At 39.5% G+C, this 23,355-nt stretch overlaps 3 protein-coding genes across 3 annotated transcripts; 2 read left to right on the top strand and 1 right to left on the bottom strand.

Annotated features, from left to right (window-relative positions):
• The first annotated feature begins 547 nt into the window (after positions 1 to 547).
• On the top strand, positions 548 to 6,921 carry rida (reactive intermediate imine deaminase A). Its single transcript, XM_076301052.1, has 6 exons — positions 548 to 618; positions 4,823 to 4,928; positions 5,135 to 5,189; positions 5,273 to 5,341; positions 6,646 to 6,701; positions 6,823 to 6,921. The coding sequence occupies exons 1-6, from the start codon at positions 557 to 559 to the stop codon at positions 6,880 to 6,882; spliced, it is 408 nt and encodes a 135-aa protein (XP_076157167.1). The 5' UTR covers positions 548 to 556; the 3' UTR covers positions 6,883 to 6,921.
• Positions 6,922 to 8,899: 1,978 nt separating this feature from the next.
• LOC143140262 (uncharacterized) lies at positions 8,900 to 14,606 on the bottom strand. The gene is made up of 4 exons (XM_076301051.1): positions 14,345 to 14,606; positions 12,202 to 12,516; positions 10,932 to 10,994; positions 8,900 to 10,837 (listed from the first exon to the last, which is right to left on the bottom strand). The coding sequence occupies exons 1-4, from the start codon at positions 14,433 to 14,435 to the stop codon at positions 10,818 to 10,820; spliced, it is 489 nt and encodes a 162-aa protein (XP_076157166.1). The 5' UTR covers positions 14,436 to 14,606; the 3' UTR covers positions 8,900 to 10,817.
• A 1,347-nt stretch (positions 14,607 to 15,953) lies between these two features.
• rpl30 (ribosomal protein L30) lies at positions 15,954 to 19,056 on the top strand. Its single transcript, XM_076302308.1, has 5 exons — positions 15,954 to 16,015; positions 16,132 to 16,180; positions 16,727 to 16,872; positions 17,290 to 17,420; positions 18,953 to 19,056. Exons 2-5 carry the CDS (start codon positions 16,160 to 16,162, stop codon positions 19,006 to 19,008), a joined length of 354 nt encoding a protein of 117 aa, XP_076158423.1. The 5' UTR covers positions 15,954 to 16,015; positions 16,132 to 16,159; the 3' UTR covers positions 19,009 to 19,056.
• The last annotated feature ends 4,299 nt before the right edge of the window (positions 19,057 to 23,355 follow it).

The raw sequence follows: 23,355 nt of genomic DNA, 5'->3' as shown, positions 1-23,355 counted from the left end.
ATGTACAACTTTTTTTTTTCTTAAAGAAAACTAATTTATTGTTTATATGTAATATTATACCAAGTTTTGTAAAACCTCCCTAGTATGGGTTTCATGAATAAAGGTCAATACTAAATAATTTAAGCAAGACAGCAGTTTTGGACTTTTGATCTTAATGGGCTTATGAAAGGAACCTAGAAGAAGTCCCTTTATCCACAGTCCATTAAGAGACAGTCCATAAATCAATCCAAACACCTGTTGTTACCGTAATGAATGGATAAAATGACATCCATAAAACTGTAGGGTGTTTAATTTAGGTTACCGATTTAAAATGAGTGGCGATGAGCATAGTTAAGTTGAATTATATATCATCAGAACTACTTTGTCAGTTTTAAAGTGCATAGTATGGAGTGTATGGGGTATATTATTTTCATATGCGCCAATATATCAGTTATTGTGGTAGTTGAAAACTTAAGCAACAGCTGAATCTAAGTAACTGTAGTCTACTCTGTGCCATTTCTGTCCCATTCCTGTCTAAGCCGTTACTCTCAAAATCATAGCCAGTAGTTGGAACAGCATGGCGACAGTTAGAAAGATAATCCATACAGATACTGCTCCAGCAGCAATTGGGCCGTACAGGTAGGTTGCATCTATAATGATTGAGTTGATTCATTTTGTCAGCACATTTTGCATAATTTGTCATGCTAGATCATTTTGTTGTTTAGAGCTTTAGCCTCAGTGGACCAAACATGTGATGGTCCTGAAAAATATTGCCAGTGTAGGCCTACTTTTAACACGTTCTTATTTATGCAGTCTATCTGTGGTTCCTTCGTGCGTGAAATAAATTAGGAGTAGGCAGTAGGCACAATGCCACTGAAATCAAACATTTACTAGCCTATTTCATGGGCGGATCAAAGGGTATCCAAAGCTTATTGCAGTAGCCTAGTTTCTGAAGTCGACGTTGGTGTGAGAGTTGCTGAGGTGGAGACCGTTCATTTTCTAACCACAGTTACAATGGATGCTATTCGGAGGAAAATACCATACACACCTAAAGCACCCATACGACAGGGAGTCAACAGGTAGGTTATGGCCATTTGCAAGTTTTTATAGGGACACTTTAAGGTGTATTTGACTCAGTTACCTTTAATAATGTATGTAGTGATGTAGTACTCGACCGGTCTCGAGACCGATTTCTGCTTTCTCGGACTCGTGTCGGACTTGTTCCTTCAAAGACTCGGTCTTGACTTGGTCTCGGACCACAGTGGGAGGAGAAGGACTCGTAATTTCAGACCGAGTCCTCAAGACCAACGCATTTTTTTATGTTCATATAAAAAAAACACACAACACATAACAACAATAATAAATATAGCTGCAAGCAGCAATGTGGGGGCCAAGCAGTGCACTATAGCAGGAATGGCGTTGCAATGGCATGAGCAAGCACTCACAGCAAGTTTGATTACAATTGGATAAAGAATGGCTGAGAAATAAGGTCATTTACTTTGTTATACTGCCCCTAGAGGCGAAAATTACACCAATGTCCTTGTGCATTTTCACAATCAGCTACCATGTCCCTGGACTTCATACACCAAAGAGTTGCTGAGATGTGAGCTCAATTTGTCTATTACAGCACCCCTAGAGGCCAAATGAGACCACTTTCCTTGCATGTCCTCACAATCAGCTACTATGTCCCTGTATCAAGTTTGGAGTTCATACATCCAAGCATTGCTGAGATACAAGCTCACTTCCTGTATTGCAGCACCCCCTATAGAGGCCAAATAATACCAATTTCCTAGTGCGTCCCCACAATCAGGTACCAAGTCTCTATACCAAGTTTGGACTTTGTACATCAAAGCGTTGCTGAGATACAAGCTCACTTCCTGTATTGCAGTTCCCCTATAGAGGCCAAATGATGCCAATTTCCTAGTGCGTCCTAACAATCAGATACCAAGTCCCTGTACCAAGTTTGGACTTCATACATTAAAGCGTAGCCGAGATGTTAGCCTACTTCCTGTTTGGCAGCTTCGTCGCCGTATTTGATTGGCTGTTACAGGCAAACAAAAATGAAATTGAAAAATCTGGCAAGTATCGTTTGTGCGGCTCGGGCAGAAGATCATCTCCGCCAAGTTCTGTGAAAATCGAATGAAATTTGTAAGCGCTGAAACTTTTCGTAGAGTTTGGACTAAATCCAATATGGCGGAGGTCCAATATTGCGGAAAGTGATGGGATAGGAGTCGATGAACTTGGGAGGGTCCAAGGATTCAGACGCTACCTCAATTGTGAAAATCAGACAAAAGAGTCAAGGATCACGCGCATGAACGCATGTCCAGCATTGAACTGGTGGTGGCGCTAGAGTGTTCAATGTATATGCATAAAAATTGCTGTGAGTGATTGGGACAGTGTCCTGACTAATGGTATCGAGTTTTGTTATGTTAGCTCAAAATGCCACAGAGATGTTAGTCCACTTCCTGTTTGGCGGCTTCATCGCCATATTTGATTGGCTGTCACGGGCAAACAAAAATGAAATTGAAAAATCTGACAAGTATCTTTTGTGCGGCTCGGGAAGAAGATCATCTCCATGAATTTTTTCTCCATGATTTTCCATGAAAATCGGATGAAATTTCTGACCGCTGAAACTTTTCATAGTTTGGACTAAATCCAATATGGCGGAGGTCCAATATGGCGGAAAGTGACGTAATAGGGGTCATTGAACTTAGGTCGGTCCAGGGATTCCAACGGTGCCTGATATGTGAAAATCGGACGCACCGTTCAATGGTCACATGCGTGAATGCAATCCAGGTTCGACCCATTGGTGGCGCTAGAGTGTTGGGCATAGAGTTCTGGAAATTGGTGAGAGTGATCATGGGACAGTGATGAATCAGTGTGCCAAATTTCATAACCTTAAACCCAGCGGTTCAATTTTTGGCCAGATTTTGATCTGTTGGTGGCGCTAGATGGCTGGGTTTAGAGGTCCGTAAATGAGACTTTCTGCCAAAAAATCTGCACTTTTTAGCCAGGCTTTCTATGGGCTGCCATAGACTCCAATGGCGGAAGTATAATAATAGGAAAAGCTAGTAACTCAATGGGTGCCTTCGCAGCTTCGCTGCTTGGCCCCCAATAAAATGCAATGTTGACGGGCATTATTTGAAAATGACATCCCATGGTGCAATGCAAAGATACTGCCTTCTGTAGGCCTAACTGTTGATTATTAACTGGGGTGATATTAAATCATGAATATATTTTATGGTCTCGGTCTCGACTCTTAAAGGACTCGGTCTCGACTCGGACTTGCTTCCTCAAAGACTCGGTCTTGACTCGGACTCGACTGTATTTGATAACCAACGGACTCGGTCTCGACCCTTCAAAGACTCGGTCTTGACTCGGACACGGCATAGGCGGTCTCGTCCCCATCACTACATGTATGTGTATAAAAAAAAAAACAACAACAATGGGTATTATTTATAAGTGAATGTGGAAGTTGGGTAAGCTCAAGCAATTAGGCTACTTTTTTATTTTTTTTTATTTTTTATTTATTTATTTATTTAAAGAGGAATGCCTCTTGAGATGTGGCATCTCATTTTCGAGAGGGTCCTCGATAGGACTGGACAAAGACAAAGGGACAAGATACTACAGTACAGTACAGTACAACATACACATTCACTCACATACAGCCCCCTTCCCCCAACCCCAACCCAACAGCTCCCATTCCCTAATAATACATACATATACACGTATATACAACAAGCATACATCTACATATCCACATATATATATATACAGAGACACATATATGCATGCGCACAGTACATACATACACATATACGAAAATATAGACACGTACGCTCACATATCTATAACAGGGCATATTGACAGATCAGACAGATCAAAGACACACAAAAAGCATTAATGAAAACAGTTACAACGGTTACTTGCTTTCAGATATGTGAACAAAGATGTCTTGAAGCGACTCAAAGATGTAATTGATCTTAAGGCCCCAGGCAGGCTATTCCAGTCAAAGGGAGCCTTGTATTTAAATGAACGCCTGCCGCTTTCTTTGGAGATATGTGGTACTGTAAATGATAGATATTCGGTGTGCCTCAAACTATAGTTTGTTTGGTAAGGTATTAAATGTTGTTGCAGGTAGAGTGGATAACTAAGATGTATGCACTTAAAAATAAGCTGGAACCAATGAAACTGTCTCCTGGCGTTAAGTGACAGAATATTCAATGAATCATACAGGATACAGTGATGCGTCCTGTATGAACATTTCAACACAAATCTACAAATGCTATTAAAGACAACATAATGGTGCCTAGCCATCGTGCACTTGATGCGAGGGGAGTTGCCAAGTCAGCCAATGGTTGTCGCTGCAACACAATAGAGATCATTATCTATTTGACAAAGTACAGAACTGTCAAAGTATTTTTCAAAGTTCTCTTTTAGGGTGCTAGGGATTTGCATATCAAAATGTTTTACTACCTCAAGTATTTGTCTGGCAGGTGTTGAGATCTGATTGCATTGCATGCAGTGCTGGGTGAAATTGCCTGCAATGTGACATATTGTGCAGCAGGGGGCAGGTTCTCTTACAACTTTGCCTGCCCTGCATTGTGTAGTGCAGAAATTATTTCTTCATTTGGCTTCTGATGTTCTACTGAAAGTTGGCAATACCACTACCTCTGTTGTTTTCTTTGACCAGACCGATACGATACACTTTTGGACCCCCATTTGCCAGAGTGGAATTGAGTTGCTTTTGAAACGTATCACTGTGGCCCCTAGTGTGATGCAGCCTTGACCGAGGTGTTAAAATATCAATGAATTCATTGATCAATGTATGTTGTTTTTGCAGTCAGGCTGTGGTGGTTGACCGGACCATGTACATATCTGGACAGCTGGGTCTGGACACGGCATCTGGGCAGCTGGTCCCTGGAGGAGTACAAGCTCAGGCCAAACAGGTGAGACACGTCTGCAGAACAGAGTGCTGTGAAAAAGGGCTCCTTTTCTTATGGATAGGACAACATGCTACCTAAAGCCTTTAAGTGTTCTCCACGATTATACTCTCTCCTAAAGTTTGCAAGGTATTAGCGGTAGCATCCTCTCCGATTTCTTAGAAATATTCAGTATTCATATCACTGTAAAGAGGTATCATTCCCTCTCTTAGGCACTCACCAACATGGGTGAGATTCTGAAGGCTGCTGGATGTGGCTATGAAAATGGTAAAATATTAAACATATTTATACCTTTTGTTCCCTATTAAAATAAGAGTCCCTCTCACACCAGTTAATTCTTTTTTTTGCAGTTGTCAAGACAACTGTCCTTTTGGCTGACATGAACGATTTCAACAATGTCAACGAAGTTTACAAGCAGTGTAAGTAAATGAGCCAACTGTAAACTGGAGAACACCAGTAGGCCTCCAAGTAGGCTAGACACTGATGCCAATGTCAGGCGGTTAACATTTAGACAGAGCTGCAGTGAACATTGTCCAGTAAATCTCATTGGAAGAAATATATAAAACCTCTATATTATGTTCCAGAAAAAACATGAAAATAAGCATAGCTGTATACATTGCACATATAAATTTATATATTTTTTTATGCTCAAAGAATTTCCTGGTAATAAAATATGTAATGGGTCAATTTTGACGCTTGTACACAGATTATTCGTCAATGTTCCTGACACTTACAGTACATCTGTCAGTTCATTCCTCCAAATTGATTGATGAATCCTCTAACCCACCTTGTATTGTAGTTTTTTGCACGTGGCACTATACATAATTCTGATAGATTAAAGACATACTACAAAGTACTACTATATGTACTAGAAGTAGTAGTAGTATCGCTTATATAGCTTTAGATAAAAGCGTCTGCCAAATCCCATAACCATAACCAAGTACAAACACCTGGTAGTGAGCAATTGCAATTTTAATGTTGCATTGATTTTCTTTGTTTTCTTGGGATTTAGGTACATCAAGGTAGCATTGAGCCATTTCCAGTAAATGCCTTCACACATCTCCTCTATGCATGGCCCATAGTTACTGACATGGTGACAGTGGCATGCTGGTTATTTTTTATTGACACAGTTCACAAGTGTAACAGTAGCCATGGGTCTGTGTGTAAGCCGAGCCAGGGAAGTGCTATGAAATCTAAGCCTTATCCTCCAGAACCGAGGACTACCTGTCTATGTGTGCAGACTCCCACCTCAGGGGAACTTTCCATGACCCAAGCCTTAGACTGGGAATGGGGCAGAGTATAACCCCCCAGGCATATGTCATTTCTTTAATGGCTCTTCCGGTCTTTTGAGATATTAACAATTAAGAGTTTCCTCAAGGGTTCTTATGCTTTCGCTAACTGAGCACTTGGTTAAGCGAAAACTACTGCTGATGTTCATGATACTTCACATAGACAAGGTGGTGTTGTCCTATTCATTGCCTAAGAAAACAGAATTACGACATACATGCAATTGACAGTATGCCAATAGGTCTACATCAGTCAAACTGATATATCTGATGTGCTTGAAAAAGTATTTGTGTTAAAACTTCCTTTAAATAGAGCCATTTTACTTGGCTTATAGCTATACATTATAGCTATACAGATCACTCATATTCATCACGAGGCTTAGTGTTTAAAAGCCCCAAAATTCAGAACTAAAATTCACACCTTTTCTCTTTTACAGTTTTCAGCAGCAACTATCCAGCCAGGGCTGCTTATCAGGTTGCTGCATTACCGAGGGTGAGTATGTTTACTCTGTGGAGGGATATAGAACTCCACATACTCTGACCCCTTTCTGTATTCCTTTCATCCATATTTACCATATCAATCAGTGACCCCATCTCTGTCCCCGTCTCTGCAGGGTGGTCTTGTAGAGATTGAAGCAGTGGCTGTTGTGGGGCCCATCACTAATGCTTCCTGACTAGCCGGCCCAAACAAGCATAAATTGTGAATAAACTGAAGATAGAACCAATATCATATAATTGAAGAACATCAGTTTCTACCTCAGTGGGCCAAAATAGATTTTAGTCTGCCAGCACTGTTTTTCTTTTTTTTTTTTACATAAAGACAAAACATTGTGTGGACAGTGGTCTTGCATCATGTCATTGTTTTATCTAACAACTATTTTCATGTAAATTGTGTGTATTATCTGAAACTACTGGTACTTTTTAATTATTGAGCTAAAGTCAGTAAAGTTGTAGATACATGGGGCAACTTTTTGAGAAATGTTGCTGGGTCATCACATAACAATTTCAATTTATTCTGATTGGATGATCATGACTATTTGCTTACTGATAATTTAAGTTCTCCAGAAAAGAAGATATTGCCTAACATCTATGGGAATGTGCCAGAAAGAACCCCAATATTTAGGACCACTTGCCAGCAACATGTATCATCAGCTTAACATTACATTATCTACTTTAAATGTGTAACTACTTGCAAGTAACTTGTATAGAAACACCACTGATAACCAACACAACAGGGTCTTAATTGAAATGTGCTTGATCCATTGCTTTACCACACCAGCAATTGTGCAGTGACTGAACAAACCGTCTGCTTGGGAAAAGCCACAGGCTTCAACGGTATCTTCCACAGTCCAGTTAGGCAGTCAAGCTGACATACGACACTAGTGCTGACAGATATGCATCAAACATTAAGCGGGCAACATGAAGATTCTTCTTGGAGATGGAAGAATAATACCTGATTTTAAATCCTAACGTTTACTATGGTTTCAGAGATGCAAATGAGTTGATACTGTCTTGCCCTCTATGCTAGTATGACTGGCAGCAACTTACTTTCAGGTTCAACAGGCACATTTTCAGTTGACCCTTTATTTCAAGTTCAGAAAAGGACAGTGGATAAAGGACATTTAAATCTTTGCAAATTATTTGGCTTTCAATTGTTTAAATTGTATTGGATCATTTGTAAGGAAGTAACAATGCAATATAACCTTAATATTTGTTAAATACAATGAATTGTACAACCCCAAAACAGAAAAAGTTGGGACGTTGTGTAAAATGTAAATAAAAACAGAATGTGATAATATACAAGTCTCGTAAACCCATATTTAGCAGCAAAAAGGACAACATATCAAATGTTGAAAATGAAAATTTGGACTATTTCATGGAAAATATATGTTAATTTTGAATTTGGTGTCAGAAACATGTTTCAAAAAAAGTTGGGACGGGAGCATGTTTACCACTGTGCTGCTTCAACTCTTCATTTAACAAAATTCTGTAAATGTTTATGAACTGAGGAGACCATTTGCTACAGTGTTGAGAATGAAATGTTGTCCCATTACTTCCCGATATAGGATTTCAGTTGCTCAACTGTATGGGGTATTCTTAGTCATGTTTTTCATTCCATTATGCACCTAATTTGACAAATCTGGACTGCAGACAGTCCATCTTAGCACCTGGACTCTTCCTCTATGGAGAAATACTATTTAAATATGTGCAGAGTTCATTTTGGCATTGTTTTCCTGAAATATTCAAGGTAGCCCCTGGAAAAGACATTGCCTGGATGGCAGTATATGTTGCTCAAAACCTGTATACAACATTCAGAATTGATTGTGCTTTGCCAAATGTGCAAGATCATAGCTGTCAAATCCGGGTTTCTCACGTATTTTAACTTTTTTCCCGCTGTCTTCCCGTTTTAATATTTTCCCGTAAATATCCCGTATTTTAACAATCTCATAACATTAGCTCTACCATCGGACTTGTCAGTCTCTGTACTGTTGTCCTGTTGCTACACCCTTGCCCTTCCAACGAAACAGATGTTTTCAAAGCATCGTTTTGCTTGCTTGAAGGCGACAGTGAGACTATTTAAGATGCACGAGAGCACGATTCAGTGGCACCTGCATAGTGTAGGCTACGGCCGAACGCTGTGTGTATCGGCCTACCACTCAGCTACGAGTAGGGAAAGAATTCCCGTTTGTATATTCACTCCAAGTTGGCCTACCATAACTTCCCAACTCTGCACTAAAGCCCATAAACTGCATGACAGGCTATTTATATTTTCTCTCTAAAATCTCTAAAATAACCAAATGCATTTGTTCAACTTTATGAAGAAGAATTACGCACTATAGGCTACTTGGAACGCACACATTTTGTTTGCGCAGGAGAGAGAATGACAGCGCACAGGGCCATCGATTAGGCTACAGAACTTTAGCCTTGCTAGGGCTGTATAAAGTTGACCAAATTAATATAGGGGGACGAATGTTGACATTTTCCCGTATTCTGCGTGAGAAACCCGGGAAATCTCCCTTATTTTCAAAGCTCAATGTTGACAGCTATGTGCAAGATGCCCATGCTGTAGGCACTAATGCTCCTCCACACCGTCATAGATGTTGGGTTTGGAACTGAGCACTAAAACAAGTTGGATAGGTTGGATACTTGGATAGGCCCTCTCTTCTTTAGCCCAGATAAGTCCATAATTTCCAAAAAGAATGGCAAACTTTGATTGGTCTAACCACAGGACCTTTTTCCACGTTACCTCAGTCCATTTTAAACAAGCTCAGGCCCAGATAAGAGGGTGGTATTTTCTGTATCATGTCTCAATACAATTTTAGCTGTAACAATTTTGGCTGCCGTTTTTGAATTGAGTATCAAACTGTGCACATAGAAAATAGTTATCAGAGGTTTTCCTGAGCCCATACAATGACAGGTCTGGTGTTGATGCAGTGCCATCTGAGGTCCAAAAGGCCACGACCATCCAATGTGTTTTTCAGCTCCATCCCTTGTTTGCAAAGATTTCTCTGGATTCTCAGAATGTTTTAATAATATATGTCCTGTAGATGATTAACTCCCCAAATACGTCACAATTTCACGTTAAGAAGCATTAAAATGACATTGTTTCATCATTTGTGCACACAGGTTTACACAGAGTGATGAATACCCCTACATCTTTACTTCTAAGAGACCCTGCCTCTCTGGGATGCTCTTTTTCATACCCAATCGTGTTACCCTAATTAGTTGTGAAACATTCTTCCTTTTGTTTTCTTTATCATTACACAACTTTTCCAGCATTTTGTTACCCCGTCCCAACTTTTTTTGAAACATGTTGCTGGTATCAAAGTCAAAATTAACATATTTTCCATGAAATAGTCAAATTTGTCATTTTCAACATTTGATATGTTGTCTGTGTCCTTCTTGCAATTAAATATGAGTTTAAGAGATTTGCAGATTATTACATTCTGTTTTTATTCACATTTTACAGAATATCCCAACTTTTTCTGTTTTGGGGTTGTAGAAAGATGAAGTCCGTCTTTTCTCATTCACAAAATATTGACTTTTGCATAGAAAAAGTCAAACTTTCACAGCAAAGCTTGTGTTTTAAAGAAGTTTAGAAGCGATATAATGATGTAATTGATACACTATATGATGTTATTGTGCTGGTGAAATATGGTATGTACAAAAGTAGAAATCCTTCCCACACACCAACAGAAGAAAACAAAGGCACAGTCAATCTATTAGACTCCAGTCCAGGAGACTGGTTTGTCTAGCTTGGCAACAGGCAATTGTAATAGATCACCCTCACCTAAGGGACAATGCTGAAAACACAATTGGTTCCTGATAAGTTTAACCTCACTTGGTCAACTAAATCCACTATATAAATGGGGTCTAAATATCCATTCCTGTAATCAGGCTTCATTTATATCTTACATCTATATAATTTTTGACAAAATATAAATACATCCATCTGCTATCATTACATTGATAAAGCAAAACTATAGAGTTGAATGGCTGCTTGACTGCCTCTGCAGGTTCCCTGTGGATCAACAGTCTCACTTTTGCACGTTGAGAGATTTGGTGAGCATCATGGGATTGTGTGAGTACATCCATCTGTAGTGCTGTCTTATGATCCCTCTGTGGGAGCTGGAAGAGAAGACAGGAAATGAGGTGAATGTGCTGGAGTGTAGAGGAGCAGAGAGCCAGGATGCTCATTTCACACTCAAGGCTTTGCCCTCACCTGGGGCTTCTGCTGTGGACTCAGCTGGGGCTTCTGGTGACGCAGTGTTGTCTTTTGCCCCCTCTAATGAAGATGACAGCAGAGAATGATCATCATTACTAACATCCTCTCATTTATTGTGGAAGTTTGGCTTTTGGAAGTTTTGTATAGGCCCTAATCATTAAACTGAAACTGTAAACCAGATAACAGAAACATAAACCTTAAATGTTGAAAGGAAAATCGGACAAAAATGTACCAATTATAATATGGGTTGTCTAATCATGATTGCATCAGCATTTTAAGACAAAAAGAGATGAAACGGCTGTATGGTAGCCGTCTGGCACCATTTGCTGTCCTCTTAGGAAGTTTCACATTGCCAACTGCAGGTTTTGTTGTCACAGCCAGCTCAGGCTGATGTCAATGACGGCTCTACCTGCCAACATTTCACCTTCCTTTCCTCTGGTGTCAAGCACCGTGTCTCACCACACAAGCTCCTGTGACTCTTAGTTAACCTCAAATCACCCTTCAACTACTATTATAAAGTCATTCAAAATGTACTAAGCAAATAATTACAGCCTAGAAACTGCAAAGCTTTGTTACTTATCTGCAGATGGTCAATGTAATATCTTGGCAATTTTGCATTATATAAACGGGAACAGTCTCTTATATCCAGCTAAATTTGCATGAGCAGCCATTAGCATTTACATGTATATCTCCTGACCAGGGAGGCAGCTCTTGCCATCTATATAAGCTGTGTTCGAATACAAATAGTGGGATGTACAAAAATGTCACTAACATTCCATGTAACTGTTCCCCTTGGGTTTCTGTTAAAGACAGCTCCTAAGTAATTAGATATTAAGCTGTGACAGACGACACATATTTGAAATTGAGTGTATGTGTACACTCTGTCCTACTGCCACATTTGAAAGGTGTTTTCAGGTTAATAACTACCCTTGTGAGTTAATTAAAATACAAGGGCCGGCTTGTGTACTGGAAACCCATAGTAACACTGCCTGTAACATGGAAAAATAGTCCTGGGGGGAGGGGAGAAGTGAAGGTACAAGTAACTCTCGAAATGCTTTAGTCTCTAGAAACTCTAGAAATGCTTCTGTCTTTCTATATCAAAGCATTCATGCCGCTGAGTATTTTTACATTAATCAAGAAATGCTTCTTCTTTCTTGTCTCTGCCATACCTCTTCTTCTGAATATTAAGTTGCAAGTTGTAATGGCATGGACTATATCCCTGCACGTGTGCACGTTTTAAGCCTGGTAATGTATTTGAGATCATCACCTGCTGGCTGGGCGGGAGACTCAGAGTTGTCTGAGGCCTTAGCAGCGGTGTCAGAAGCAGGTGCGGTCTCATTCGAGGTGTCCCCCGCTGGGGCATCTCCCTCCGATGCTGCTGGTTGGCCTGTGGAGTCACTGGAGGCCGGGGCAGAGGCAGGGGGAGCAGCCTCATGGCCCTCTTTCTTTGGGCTCTCCGTGGGTTCTGCTGCAGCCGGGGCTGTGGAGCCTGCACTGGGTGGTTTTGCAGAGGTCTCTGGTGCAGTTTGGTCTGGGATTGTCACTCTGTCTTCTGGAATGCCACCATTTTCATTTGTTGTGCCTGTTAGGGCAACAGAGCGGAATTTATTACAGGGATTTTTTACAATTCTGAAGGTCCTATCAGACAACCAGTTAAAGGTACACTTTGCAAGATTTTCACCTTTACGAAGCCAATTTGATGGTAAACAAACTTGTAATAGGCGAATCGTTCACCTATCATAGCTATACAACATAAACGTAGCAAGTGCCTACTGAGAAAACCAGCCATGGAACTTCCAAGAGCGGCGCCAGACAAATCTCGAGAGAATCGTGAAAAATTACCTTGTCAGTATATAGCACTTTGGAGATAGTTTTTGCCTGTTTTTAATCAATCACCTCCACAACAAAAGCATCTGCATTGCATATAGGGGGGATAAGTTGCGAGAAGTTTGCTATTTACAATAGCAGAGTAACATATAAATACATCGCGAGTCTATAGGGAGCTCTACAGTTGCCAAAAACCTGCATAGTGTACCTTTAAACTACAATCAAAGCAAATAGTTTTCTAAAAGGAGTATTGTCATTTACAGGTGACAAGTTGATGTTTCAACATTCCAACACTGTAATGCTTACACAGGTAAACAAATCTATCCTGACCCATGATTAAAGACAAGCACAAACAAATGAACAAATTAACAGAACAAGAGGTCAGACAGGATCAGGCATTGATGGCTTAGATTTATCACTTGTCCCTTTGTAGTTTTATAAGTCATTATACATTCCAAAACATCCCACTCTATAACAGGAACTTCTAACTATGTCTCCAAAGAACATAAAATATGACTGTGACTGTTAAGCAAGTTGTTTTGAACACGCCGAAATACAGTAATCTATACAGACTTCAGAATTCAGAATTCAGAATATACAGAATTCAAATTCAGAGAATGATATCCCTAAATAATGTGTGCAATTGTAGGCCCTACAAGGATAGTTCAATGGTCAATCTTATAATTATGACAAGAATAGACTGAAACAAAAAGCTCAAAGAATCATCTATGACTGACATAAGATGTGTGTGGTGTGGTGTAGATTGAAGTGATGAAGGAAGGGCATGAGGTGTGTTATGTAAATTATCACTGAGATGACCTCAGGATTTACATTAGATCATCAAGTAACACAGCTGACTTCTGTTAAATAGAAGAGAGTTCATGGAAGTTATGCTCTCTCACTTTCAGTGATATTCCAACTCAACACTTCTACAATCCCACTTGAAACCACATATAAAAGAAAAAATCAGCACAACTTAAGTGGCATCCTTGAAAATGTAACAACATTTACCACATTGTGTTGATTGTGACAGCCTCACTCAGTTGAATCAGTATCATACAGGTGATGCTCAACTGATCCAGGAAAGTAAGCAACTACCCAGGGTGTTGAATTTCTGGCTGAAACTAAAGATGTTACACTATCTCTGCCCATGTAACAGTTTCTAAGGGAGAGAGGCATTAAGCAGGTCGAGTCTATTAGAAGTCCCCACTTTAATTAGAGGATTTGTTTGTCAATATTAGCAAACATACTAGGCAAGCAGGAAGTCCCACTCCTGAGTCCCCTCTCCCTTCATCATGCAGACAGCATAGCCTACTGTAGACTAACTTGGACACACAGTAAAGTCTTGCGACTTTGAGAACAGCTTAGGCTACCCTTATTTCAAATGTAAGAAAACCTAATTTCGTGCTAAGCCCAAGCAGCTACGTTCTTTCCTTTCCTTAGACAATGGAAGGTAAGGTATTTTCAAATGTGGCATAGCCTAACACAAACCATGCGCAACACTTCAGTGACTTGACACTAATGTAGGCTACTTAAAGTTTTCTTATGACATCTCTGGAATTCAAGGAAAATCGCATGCCCACCTGTTGTGCTTGCTCCATTACTTTCCTCTTGTTTTGGGCTTGGTTTGTTTGCCTCTTGTCCTGTGGTCTGCGTACTAGAACTACACCCCATTCTATAAAAACATATATTACGACAACGACAGAAAAGCCAGAGGTCCCTTAGTAATGTCCGAGTCCTTGATAACGTGCATAGATGTTCACTGTCACTCTGCGCTGATGCAAGTCTACGCTGTCCTCTGCCCCGTTCAAATAAAATTATTGGAATACTGCTCCACTCAACCGCGCAGTTCTTGCGCATGACAAGTTAAAACTAACCGGCAGAGGATTTGTTGTGTTCGGTTACCATAAGCGTCCTGCATAAAAACACACCTGGCAGGTCACTATGAGATTCCGTTTCCGCTGTAGAAGGTCTAGATATTATAAAAGTAGTAGGCTAGCCCTATTGAATCAGAAGTAATTATATTCAAGTCAAGCAATTCCACAATTCCATTATTGAACAAATGAAACAAATTATGACCTACTAGAATTATAGGGGTCCAAACCACAGACTTATAGCCTACACATCAGCCTCCTAACTTAATACACCAAATGTCTCTCCACACTATGGCTCTGCACACTCTTCATCTAATTTGCTTTAAATTAAGTTGAGGTTTATCATTTTCTACATTTATTTCTACAGATGACGACCCTTTTCACCAATGACACAAGCAAATGACCATGTATATTAGCTCCCACCCACATTAACAACTTGAATCACTTCACTCAGGTCAAAGGGGGGCGACAAAGTAGGCTACTCTTAAAATATTATCTATTTGATGATCAAGCCAGACCACATTTGTTCATCCATTAATAGGCTACAATTCCTTGTTAGACTTGTGTGCCCTTTTCACATTACACATTTTTCTAAGCACCACATGCAAAGGTAGGACATCCCTATCAGAGAGTAAGCCTAGGCTATGTTGTACAGTCACTGACAAAAGAATTGGCACCCCTTTAGAAATTTTGTTTTTAAGCAAAATACACACACTTTTGAGCTTTTTTGAGAAAACAAACAAACCAGGACCATTTCAATAGCTCAACGCAACTGAAACAACAATTGGTTTCCCCAAATTCAACACAAAATATCACCAAAATGCTGCGGGAAGTGAAGTGTGGCATCCTTCACAAAAATAGTCTTTTGCACTGATAAAAGCACACTTTTCATTGTTATCCAGTGCTAAGTCAGCTGTGGTAGCATTCCTGGGAAATATCAGTCCATTTCTAATGGACAACACTCAAGTTTACTCACTTTACATTTCTATTGGTTTCTATAGTATGATGTTTTCTCCAAGGATTTCCAAATATTTGAATGACTATCCCTTTATGCAGCTGATTATCAGTGCCATAGGAGAGGAAGCATAGGAGTATCACCTAGTTATTGTCATTTAGTCAGTTTAGACATACTGCTGTTCATGAACAAAACAGAAAACTGAACCAAAACCATATAACTAACTACAAAACCTATTGTCACTCATTTATATGGTTTTGGTTCAGTATATTCTGTTTGTTCATGTCTTATTCATAGCCTAGGTCTTATTAGACATTCTCTGTTACCTCAGCGCCTTCCTCTCGCGATGACAGCCACAGATCGTCCAACCGCAGTGCACACTGGGAAATTCTTTCTCTCCGAGGCCATATTGGGAGTATCAGGCTGTGGGTTTCTCTCTGTATTTATATTAAAAAATAACCCCTATTTAACTTATATACAGTCTTCTTAGTGGAGATATGAAGGAAATGAAAACATGTGCTTTTTCTGTGTGTGTGTGTAGGTTGGCCCGAGTGGACTAAACGGCAACGATGGTGGCCACAAAGAAAACAGTGAGTAGACCCGGGTGCTGTCCATGCTTTAGCACACTTAGCTGCCTGGCTATGCCACTTCACGTGGATTCGTAGCTGGCTAGATAGCTAGCTAATGGTAGATGTGTTAGTGTAGTTTTCAAACTTGATTAGCTGTCCAGCCCGCCTGATAAATTAAGGTGTCCTACGTTCACTACATAGACACCGCGTTGAAATGGATGTCACATGTCTGTTTTTGTATGTTCGACTATTTAAAACGGCGATGACTTGATCACGGTAACCTGTTTTTGACGGCATCGTTAGCGTTATCTGGTTGATTAAGATGGTCATCGTGTAACGCCAACGTGTATACATCATAGACTTACGTTAGTTAAGTAAGGCGTTATCACGCATCTGCTTTAGTGTTACTTTTTGCGTGTGTCGAAGTTGTCATTCAGAATGTCCTCAGTTGTACACAGTGTCTCTTGAAAGATCTGTATTGAAAACAGGAGCAGTATCAATAACAGTAGTTGGTAACAGTGGGGTGCAGATGTTAACTACTAATAATTTTTTTTTTTTGTTTGTTAGAAAAAGTCCCTGGAGTCCATCAACTCCCGACTCCAGTTGGTGATGAAGAGCGGTAAATATGTGCTGGGATACAGACAGTCCCAGAAAATGATCCGTCAGGGCAAAGCCAAGTTGGTTATCCTGGCCAATAACTGCCCAGCTCTGAGGTAGGTTGTGTGTGCATGCAGCACGTCCTTATCACCTTTGTGGGACTGAGACATATTGTAGCACTGTCTGCTTTATGAATAGAGCTAGTGAGATGCCTACAGAAACATGCAAATGCTGGAAATATATCTCCAGGTGGAGTGTGACTGTGTTGAAGGTAGTGGTGCTCAGCTGATAGAATACATCGTCATGCCCTATAAAAGTGTTACTGATGTGCACTGTAGCGCCTTATGGGCGATTGCATTCTGACAGTGCTCGTTTTAGCATTGTGTTTGTGAACCGAATGTTTATGTGCAGATGCTAGTTTTCCCTCCGTGGTGGTCTTGTTCATCACTCTGTGTGTGATGGTCAGTGTTTGGAAGCCTGTTGCTGATAGTTTTGACCTACTGACCGCAAATTGACCTTTTGTTTCTCCTCAGAAAATCAGAGATTGAGTACTATGCCATGTTGGCCAAAACCGGTGTCCACCACTACAGCGGCAACAACATTGAGCTGGGAACAGCCTGTGGAAGATATTACAGAGTGTGCACACTGGCCATCATTGATCCCGGTAAGTTGCTGTACTGTGCTCCACTTGCAATAAATCCGTCCCAAGCTGGGAGTTGTATGAAAAGTAAATGGCAGCCACTACATGGGCATTTATGTTGGTAGTGCCTCACTTTCTTGGTGAAATGTAAGCATATGTTTTGAAACCCAGCTTTTTGATGTACTGGAATTTTACAAAACAGGAAACCTTGGCCTTTTCTCACTGTGCATTCCTTGGGTCTTGTTTTGTCTTGCACTGTTTGATCCAGCTGGGCTCATGATATGGTTAGCCTGGCTCGTCATGGTGATGATACTTTGACCAGGATTGTGATATTATCACAATACAGTGATTCTGTGATACTCAATTTAAAGGGAGACAACTAGCCTGGGTTTTCCCATGCTGCGTTACGTGCGCAATTTTATTCACGCTGCTAGGCAGCCTGGATTCCATGGAGCAATCAAGGGACCAATCACAGAACGGAGGGAGGGCAGCAAGACAATGACCCACCGAAGCCGTTATGAGCTACGTACAGACGCATTTGATAGACATTCGTAGCGCCCAATAAACGGCTCTGGGCATTCGTAAACCACGTTTCAAATACGAGGAAATGAATGTCTAGTTCCCAGACCCCATCTCAATGAGCTGAGGTCTGACATTAGCCAGGCTAGGAGACAACAGCAATTCATCACAATATCTTTGTAACTGAATAAGAAAAAATACCCTTAAATAGGCAGAAATCAGAACTTTTCTCCTTCAATATGAGGTTAACCTCATTCATTTCATATGAATCACCACGAGAAGTCAATTTAATATACGAGATAACACTGGAGGTATTGATTTAGCAGTCGTAAACAGTAGGTTTAAAACTAGATTAATAAATTGGCCAATTAGAGGGTCAGGTAATGCATGGCAGGTCCAACACCTACACTAAATTCATGTTCATGTTTATTTTTCTATGATTGTGGTGGGTCTCTGTGTGGGTCAAGGTCTCACTTCTGGTGTTGAAAATGATAAGGATGTCCAGAGAGTATGTGCTGCACTTGAAATTGAGTTCCAGTTCAGAAAAGGCCACTGTTGTTGAATATTAAATTGTAAGGTTAGCGGTCTGCTCCTGTCAGTATTAGGTTTATTGTCCTTGACCTGCACCTTACCAGGTTCAGATCCAGTCAGCTGTTAACTGGGTCTATGGTTTGGAACACAATATACCAATATATATATATATATATATATATATATGAAGATCAAAGTCTCCAGACCATTTTTTTAAATGCTGCCAATCAAAATCACTAATAGCAGGTGGCCTCATTTAAGCTTAAGGTAATCTTTTCACAGAAAGGTGCATTCAGGGAGACTGCATATCTGTTTGTACAAGGCACAAGGCTAGACAGACGGGTAGTCTGTAAAGACTGTCACAGGTCTTTGCAGACTGCTCCAGTTACTTTGTGTGTGGTCTTGCATAGGGTGCATGCTGTTTCAAGAACAAATGCAGATGAAATGGCTGCAGACACAAGTGGATGCCATGTCCTAATGGGTCTGTCTCTGCTCTGTCTCCACAGGTGACTCTGACATCATCAGAAGCATGCCAGAGCAGCAGCAACCAGGCGAGAAGTAGACGCTCTTCCCACACTGCTGTTTTAAATAAAGTTGGTTAAATTGTCAATGTCACTGCTGCTCTGCCTTTCATTATAAATGGATGCTGAGGTAGTCAGACTTGACTTTGCATCATATTTCATGAGGCAAACATATCACCATTTGAATTAGGGGTGGGCGATATATATCGTCTGCGATAATATCGTGATTGTTGTTTTAACAATGTGCAATTTGACATTATCGAGTATTTAAATTACTTATGGGGAAAAAACACTCGAAATCACGCATTGAAGACTCATATATTCCCAGGAGGTGTATGCGGGAGAAGCCCCTGGCTGCAGCAGAGCAAGTTTCACGTGATCACTAGTGGGTCACAACATTGTCCCACGCACGCCTAATGTTTATTTTGTGCAGCGAGAGTAGCCTACTTGGGATTTTATGCGGCTACTTTTGTCAAGTATCTGTTCAAGTAGCATTGATGAGAGTCACATTTTTTCCTACACGGTATTATATGGAGAGAAAACATTAGCCTTTGAGTATTTTAATAGTCAGTTGTAAACAAAGAACTATTCTCAAGTAACTCTTTTGTAAATGGACTGAAGTTCGCTGTAAATATCTACGTTTACCGATTATGCTAACGTTAGCATCTCTATGGGATTTCTCATACATTAGCCATAAGCTAACGCATTAGTTTCTATTCTGTAACTTGGAATGGTAGCCTCTTGGAAGGCTAGTGCTCATAAACAAAACATAGAAGGAAATAACTGATATGTACTCTGTTGGTCTGATTACTTTTACAGTGAATCCTATGTAAAGGTTTGAAAGGAACTTCAGCCTCAGACTTTTTCTTGGGAAACTGTTAGGCCTATTCATCTTCTCTAATGTAGCTGGCTAGACCATGTCATTGCCACACACCCAAGTAGGGGCAGAATTGGAAATGTGTCATAGAGTGACAATGCATTGGTTGATTTGGTTAAAAAGGCACAGGTTAGGTTATTGGTTATTATTGTAATGATGCTATTCATAAATAATTAGCGGTAAAGTAACTCAGACTTTTTTTAAAGGATATCGACTAATTATCGTTATCGTCAAAATCACAAAAAATATCGAGATATTATTTTTTGTTCATATCGCCCACCCCTAATTTGAATATCAATCTAGGCCACCTAGAGATTCATGCAGATCTGAGAAGAAATAATATTATTGTATGAAGACTACTTCACCCTAGGAAGACCCAACTCTACTCTGCCTCTGTTTGGGTCGGACCCTAGCATTACCCTAACCATCTCAGTCCTGACCAACTAACCATCAAAGGCAACAAGCCAATCAGATGTAGAGTTCTCCACCATTCTGAGGTGGTAGGTGGCTGAAGAAGCAGCTGAGACTAGCGGAATTTTAAAAATTATAATAATAAGGATGCTGTAAATGTACTTGTAATAAATTATCATGTGAAGATAATATATTTATCTTATCTAAAGTTCACCCCTACACAGCACCTCTTTGCATCCCTGATATTTATTTGCAACCCAGTGCTTGCAGATTGTGTAGTGTGTTTGTTGTTTGATTTCAGGCATTCTGAGCATGGTACTTTTGTTGTAGTTCAGAAAAGATTAAAGAAAAAAAGACTAAAACTTGGGGTGAAAATAATTTCCTTCACTGAAAAAGGGCAGTTTATTAAAGTGAAAACTGACAACAAAAACTTTAAAATGAGCAATGCAATACTAAACACAAACTAAAAGAATGCTCTTTGGTTGCTTTCACACTGTCATGGTTTGTTTGGATTGATTAAGACACTGGTCTAATAAAATGGACCTAGGATGATTTAAATAAATAATTTAATGCAATGCTTTCATCTTACCTAAAACTACTGTCCCTGGCAACACACATGAAATCACCCTCTTAGAAAATGTTCATTCAGCTGTTTTGCTTTATAGAATCACAGATGTATCACAAAAATGTAGACATTTTAGGCACTTTATTTTTCAGATCATGTAGAGGGAAAAATGGTATCACTCAATCCTGAGGAAAACAATTATGGAATCTCAAACCTAAAACATCATAATTAGTACACCTCTGGCTTTTATGACTGCTTGAATTCTCTGAGGCAAAGAGTTCACTAGTGTAGAACAGTGTTATATCAATAGTCTTGGGAACCGAAATGTTAGAATTGAGTAGGATCAATAAGAAAGAACTGGAACCGATAAGCAGAACCAAAATTGAAAAGGAATCTATTAAATAAATAAAAAATTACATTTTATTTGGTTCTGCCTTTTAATTCATAAACACAATAGCCTCTTTATTATTGCATACAAGGGTATAAAAAGATGCACAAGTTTATCACCAATTTTGAGCATGTCTGAGGATAAATATTTATAAATAAACATTATTTTAGTTATGGCTTAGGAGATATACCACTCATTCAATGGGATTAAGATCCAGACTTTTGCTGACCATTGACTTTTTCCTGAAAAAAGTTTTAACGTTCTTTGCTCTATAGCAAGATGCATCATCATCCTGGAAAATGACTCCCGCAATTTTCAATGTACACTTGTGCATTTACTGTAGAGATAATGACTGCCATCTCCCCTGGTCCTTTTCCTGACATGCAACCTCATATAATCAGTGACTGTGGAATCTTATTTTCTTCAGGCAGTCGTCTAGGTTTTTTTATTTACAGTTAAGAACACATTCTTTCATACCCCTGGCAAATATTGATTTAATGTTGATTTTATCTTTACCGATATGTTTGTTCTGACTGAAAATGACACTGGCACATGTCAAAAGGTTGAATAACAATGTGGTAGAAACATGGAAAAGAAAAATAAGTGTTTTCATCTTCTTTGATGGCAAATAAATGTTGCATTGATTATTTATAAAGGGAATTAATCAATTTGGACACACCCTTTTATAAAAAATGTACAAAAAGATATGAAAACACTTTTTTCTGATTCCATGTTTCTACCACATTGCCTTGCAACCTTTTGGTATGTGGCAGAGTCATTTTTCAGTCAGAACAAACATATTGTTCAAGAGAAAACCAACATTAAATCAGTGTTTGCCAGAGTTACTATATATAAGATAGATAGATAGATATATAGACTTTATTCATCCCAAGATAATTTTTTAGATAGATAGATAAAACAAAACTGAAAAACGAAAGAATTTGTTTCTGAGTTAAAATTGATCGAGCAATTGTGAGGCTAGTTACTAAACACAAAAGATAGATAGATAGATAGATAGATAGATACTTTATTGATCCCCAGGGGAAATTCAAGGTCTCAGCAACATACAGACAACACAAACACATTCTTTAACAGCAGAAAGAGTAATTAAAGTATATAATATAAAAACACAACTAAGCAATAAGGACAGTAGAATATAAAGAATATACTAAAATACAAATTATACTAACTTAAATACAATATATAAAAATATACTAAAATACAAATTACAAAAATACAAATTATACTAAGACTTAATCTAAATCAATTCTAAAAACAGTATCCACATAGTGGTGATTAATCAATCAGAGGCGCTTGCAATGACAGGCCTGAGTTGTAAACAAAGAACTATTCTCAAGTCACTGAGCCTGTGATTCTCTGTGCATAGTAAGGTATGGTAAGGTGCTCTAAGGTGTTCTGTGTGAATGAGTGTCATGGTGGTAGTGCAATGGTGATAGTGGTCATGATGATAGTGCAAATGAGTAAGTCCAACAGTGCAACAATGCAAAAGTAAAGTCTATATATTTAACTATTTAAGTGTGGCCACAGTTTGGCTGTGGCATGGAGGGGGGGTTATGCTAATGTGCTAATATAGCACGCAAACAGTGAGGCATAAAGACAGTGGTAAAAGTGGCTAGTGGACAGACAGTACCAAACATGGAGGAGGTGAAGAGGCAGACAGACTATGCAGAGAAGTCTATCTCTGCTCTTCCCTTAAGTGAGGCATTGAACAGTTCAATGGCCCTGGGGACAAATTACTTTCTCAGTCTGTCAGTTGTGCAAGGCAGTGAGCGAAGTCTCCAGCTGATCAGGCTCTTCTGCTTAACAATAGTGCTGTGGAGTGGGTGACACTCATTGTCCAAGATGTTGATCAGTTTGTCAGTGAACAGCAGAAAACACCAGAAACAAAAAAACGTGACTGATCTGAGCTGCTTAATCAATTTGACTGATTTGATACATGACACGTCAACAGTAAACAATGTTTTCTTAAAGAAAAACAAAATTAGATTTAGCATGCTGATGGAAAAGGAATTTAGTGAAACGAACTGTAATGGCAATAATGGGGATAAATGGCTTAAATCATTGGTTGCAGTGTCATGGGTCCTGTTCTGCTCCAAGTGACCAGCAGGTGGCAGAGTGTATGGGTT

Source organism: Alosa pseudoharengus, unplaced genomic scaffold (genome assembly GCF_046254945.1).
Source record: "Alosa pseudoharengus isolate Yale_2024_CS ecotype anadromous, Long Island Sound unplaced genomic scaffold, YU_APseudo_1.1 YU_APseudo_1.1_scf_23, whole genome shotgun sequence".
NCBI classification, from domain to species: domain Eukaryota; kingdom Metazoa; phylum Chordata; class Actinopteri; order Clupeiformes; family Clupeidae; genus Alosa; species Alosa pseudoharengus.
This window is presented reverse-complemented; position numbering and strand designations above follow the sequence as displayed.

Excerpts from the sequence above, each read along its gene's own strand:
- rpl30 (XM_076302308.1), top strand. The coding sequence starts at position 16,160 with ATGGTGGCCACAAAGAAAACA. Across the intron at positions 16,181-16,726 it reads TGGTGGCCACAAAGAAAACA|AAAAAGTCCCTGGAGTCCAT; the intron begins GTGAGTAGACCC and ends TTTGTTTGTTAG. Across the intron at positions 16,873-17,289 it reads AATAACTGCCCAGCTCTGAG|AAAATCAGAGATTGAGTACT; the intron begins GTAGGTTGTGTG and ends GTTTCTCCTCAG.
- LOC143140262 (XM_076301051.1), bottom strand. The coding sequence starts at position 14,435 with ATGGGGTGTAGTTCTAGTACGCAGACCACAGGACAAGAGGCAAACAAA. Across the intron at positions 12,517-14,344 it reads TAATGGAGCAAGCACAACAG|GCACAACAAATGAAAATGGT; the intron begins GTGGGCATGCGA and ends TTGCCCTAACAG. Across the intron at positions 10,995-12,201 it reads GTCTCCCGCCCAGCCAGCAG|AGGGGGCAAAAGACAACACT; the intron begins GTGATGATCTCA and ends CATCTTCATTAG.
- rida (XM_076301052.1), top strand. The coding sequence starts at position 557 with ATGGCGACAGTTAGAAAGATAATCCATACAGATACTGCTCCAGCAGCA. Across the intron at positions 619-4,822 it reads GCAGCAATTGGGCCGTACAG|TCAGGCTGTGGTGGTTGACC; the intron begins GTAGGTTGCATC and ends TTGTTTTTGCAG. Across the intron at positions 4,929-5,134 it reads TACAAGCTCAGGCCAAACAG|GCACTCACCAACATGGGTGA; the intron begins GTGAGACACGTC and ends TCCCTCTCTTAG.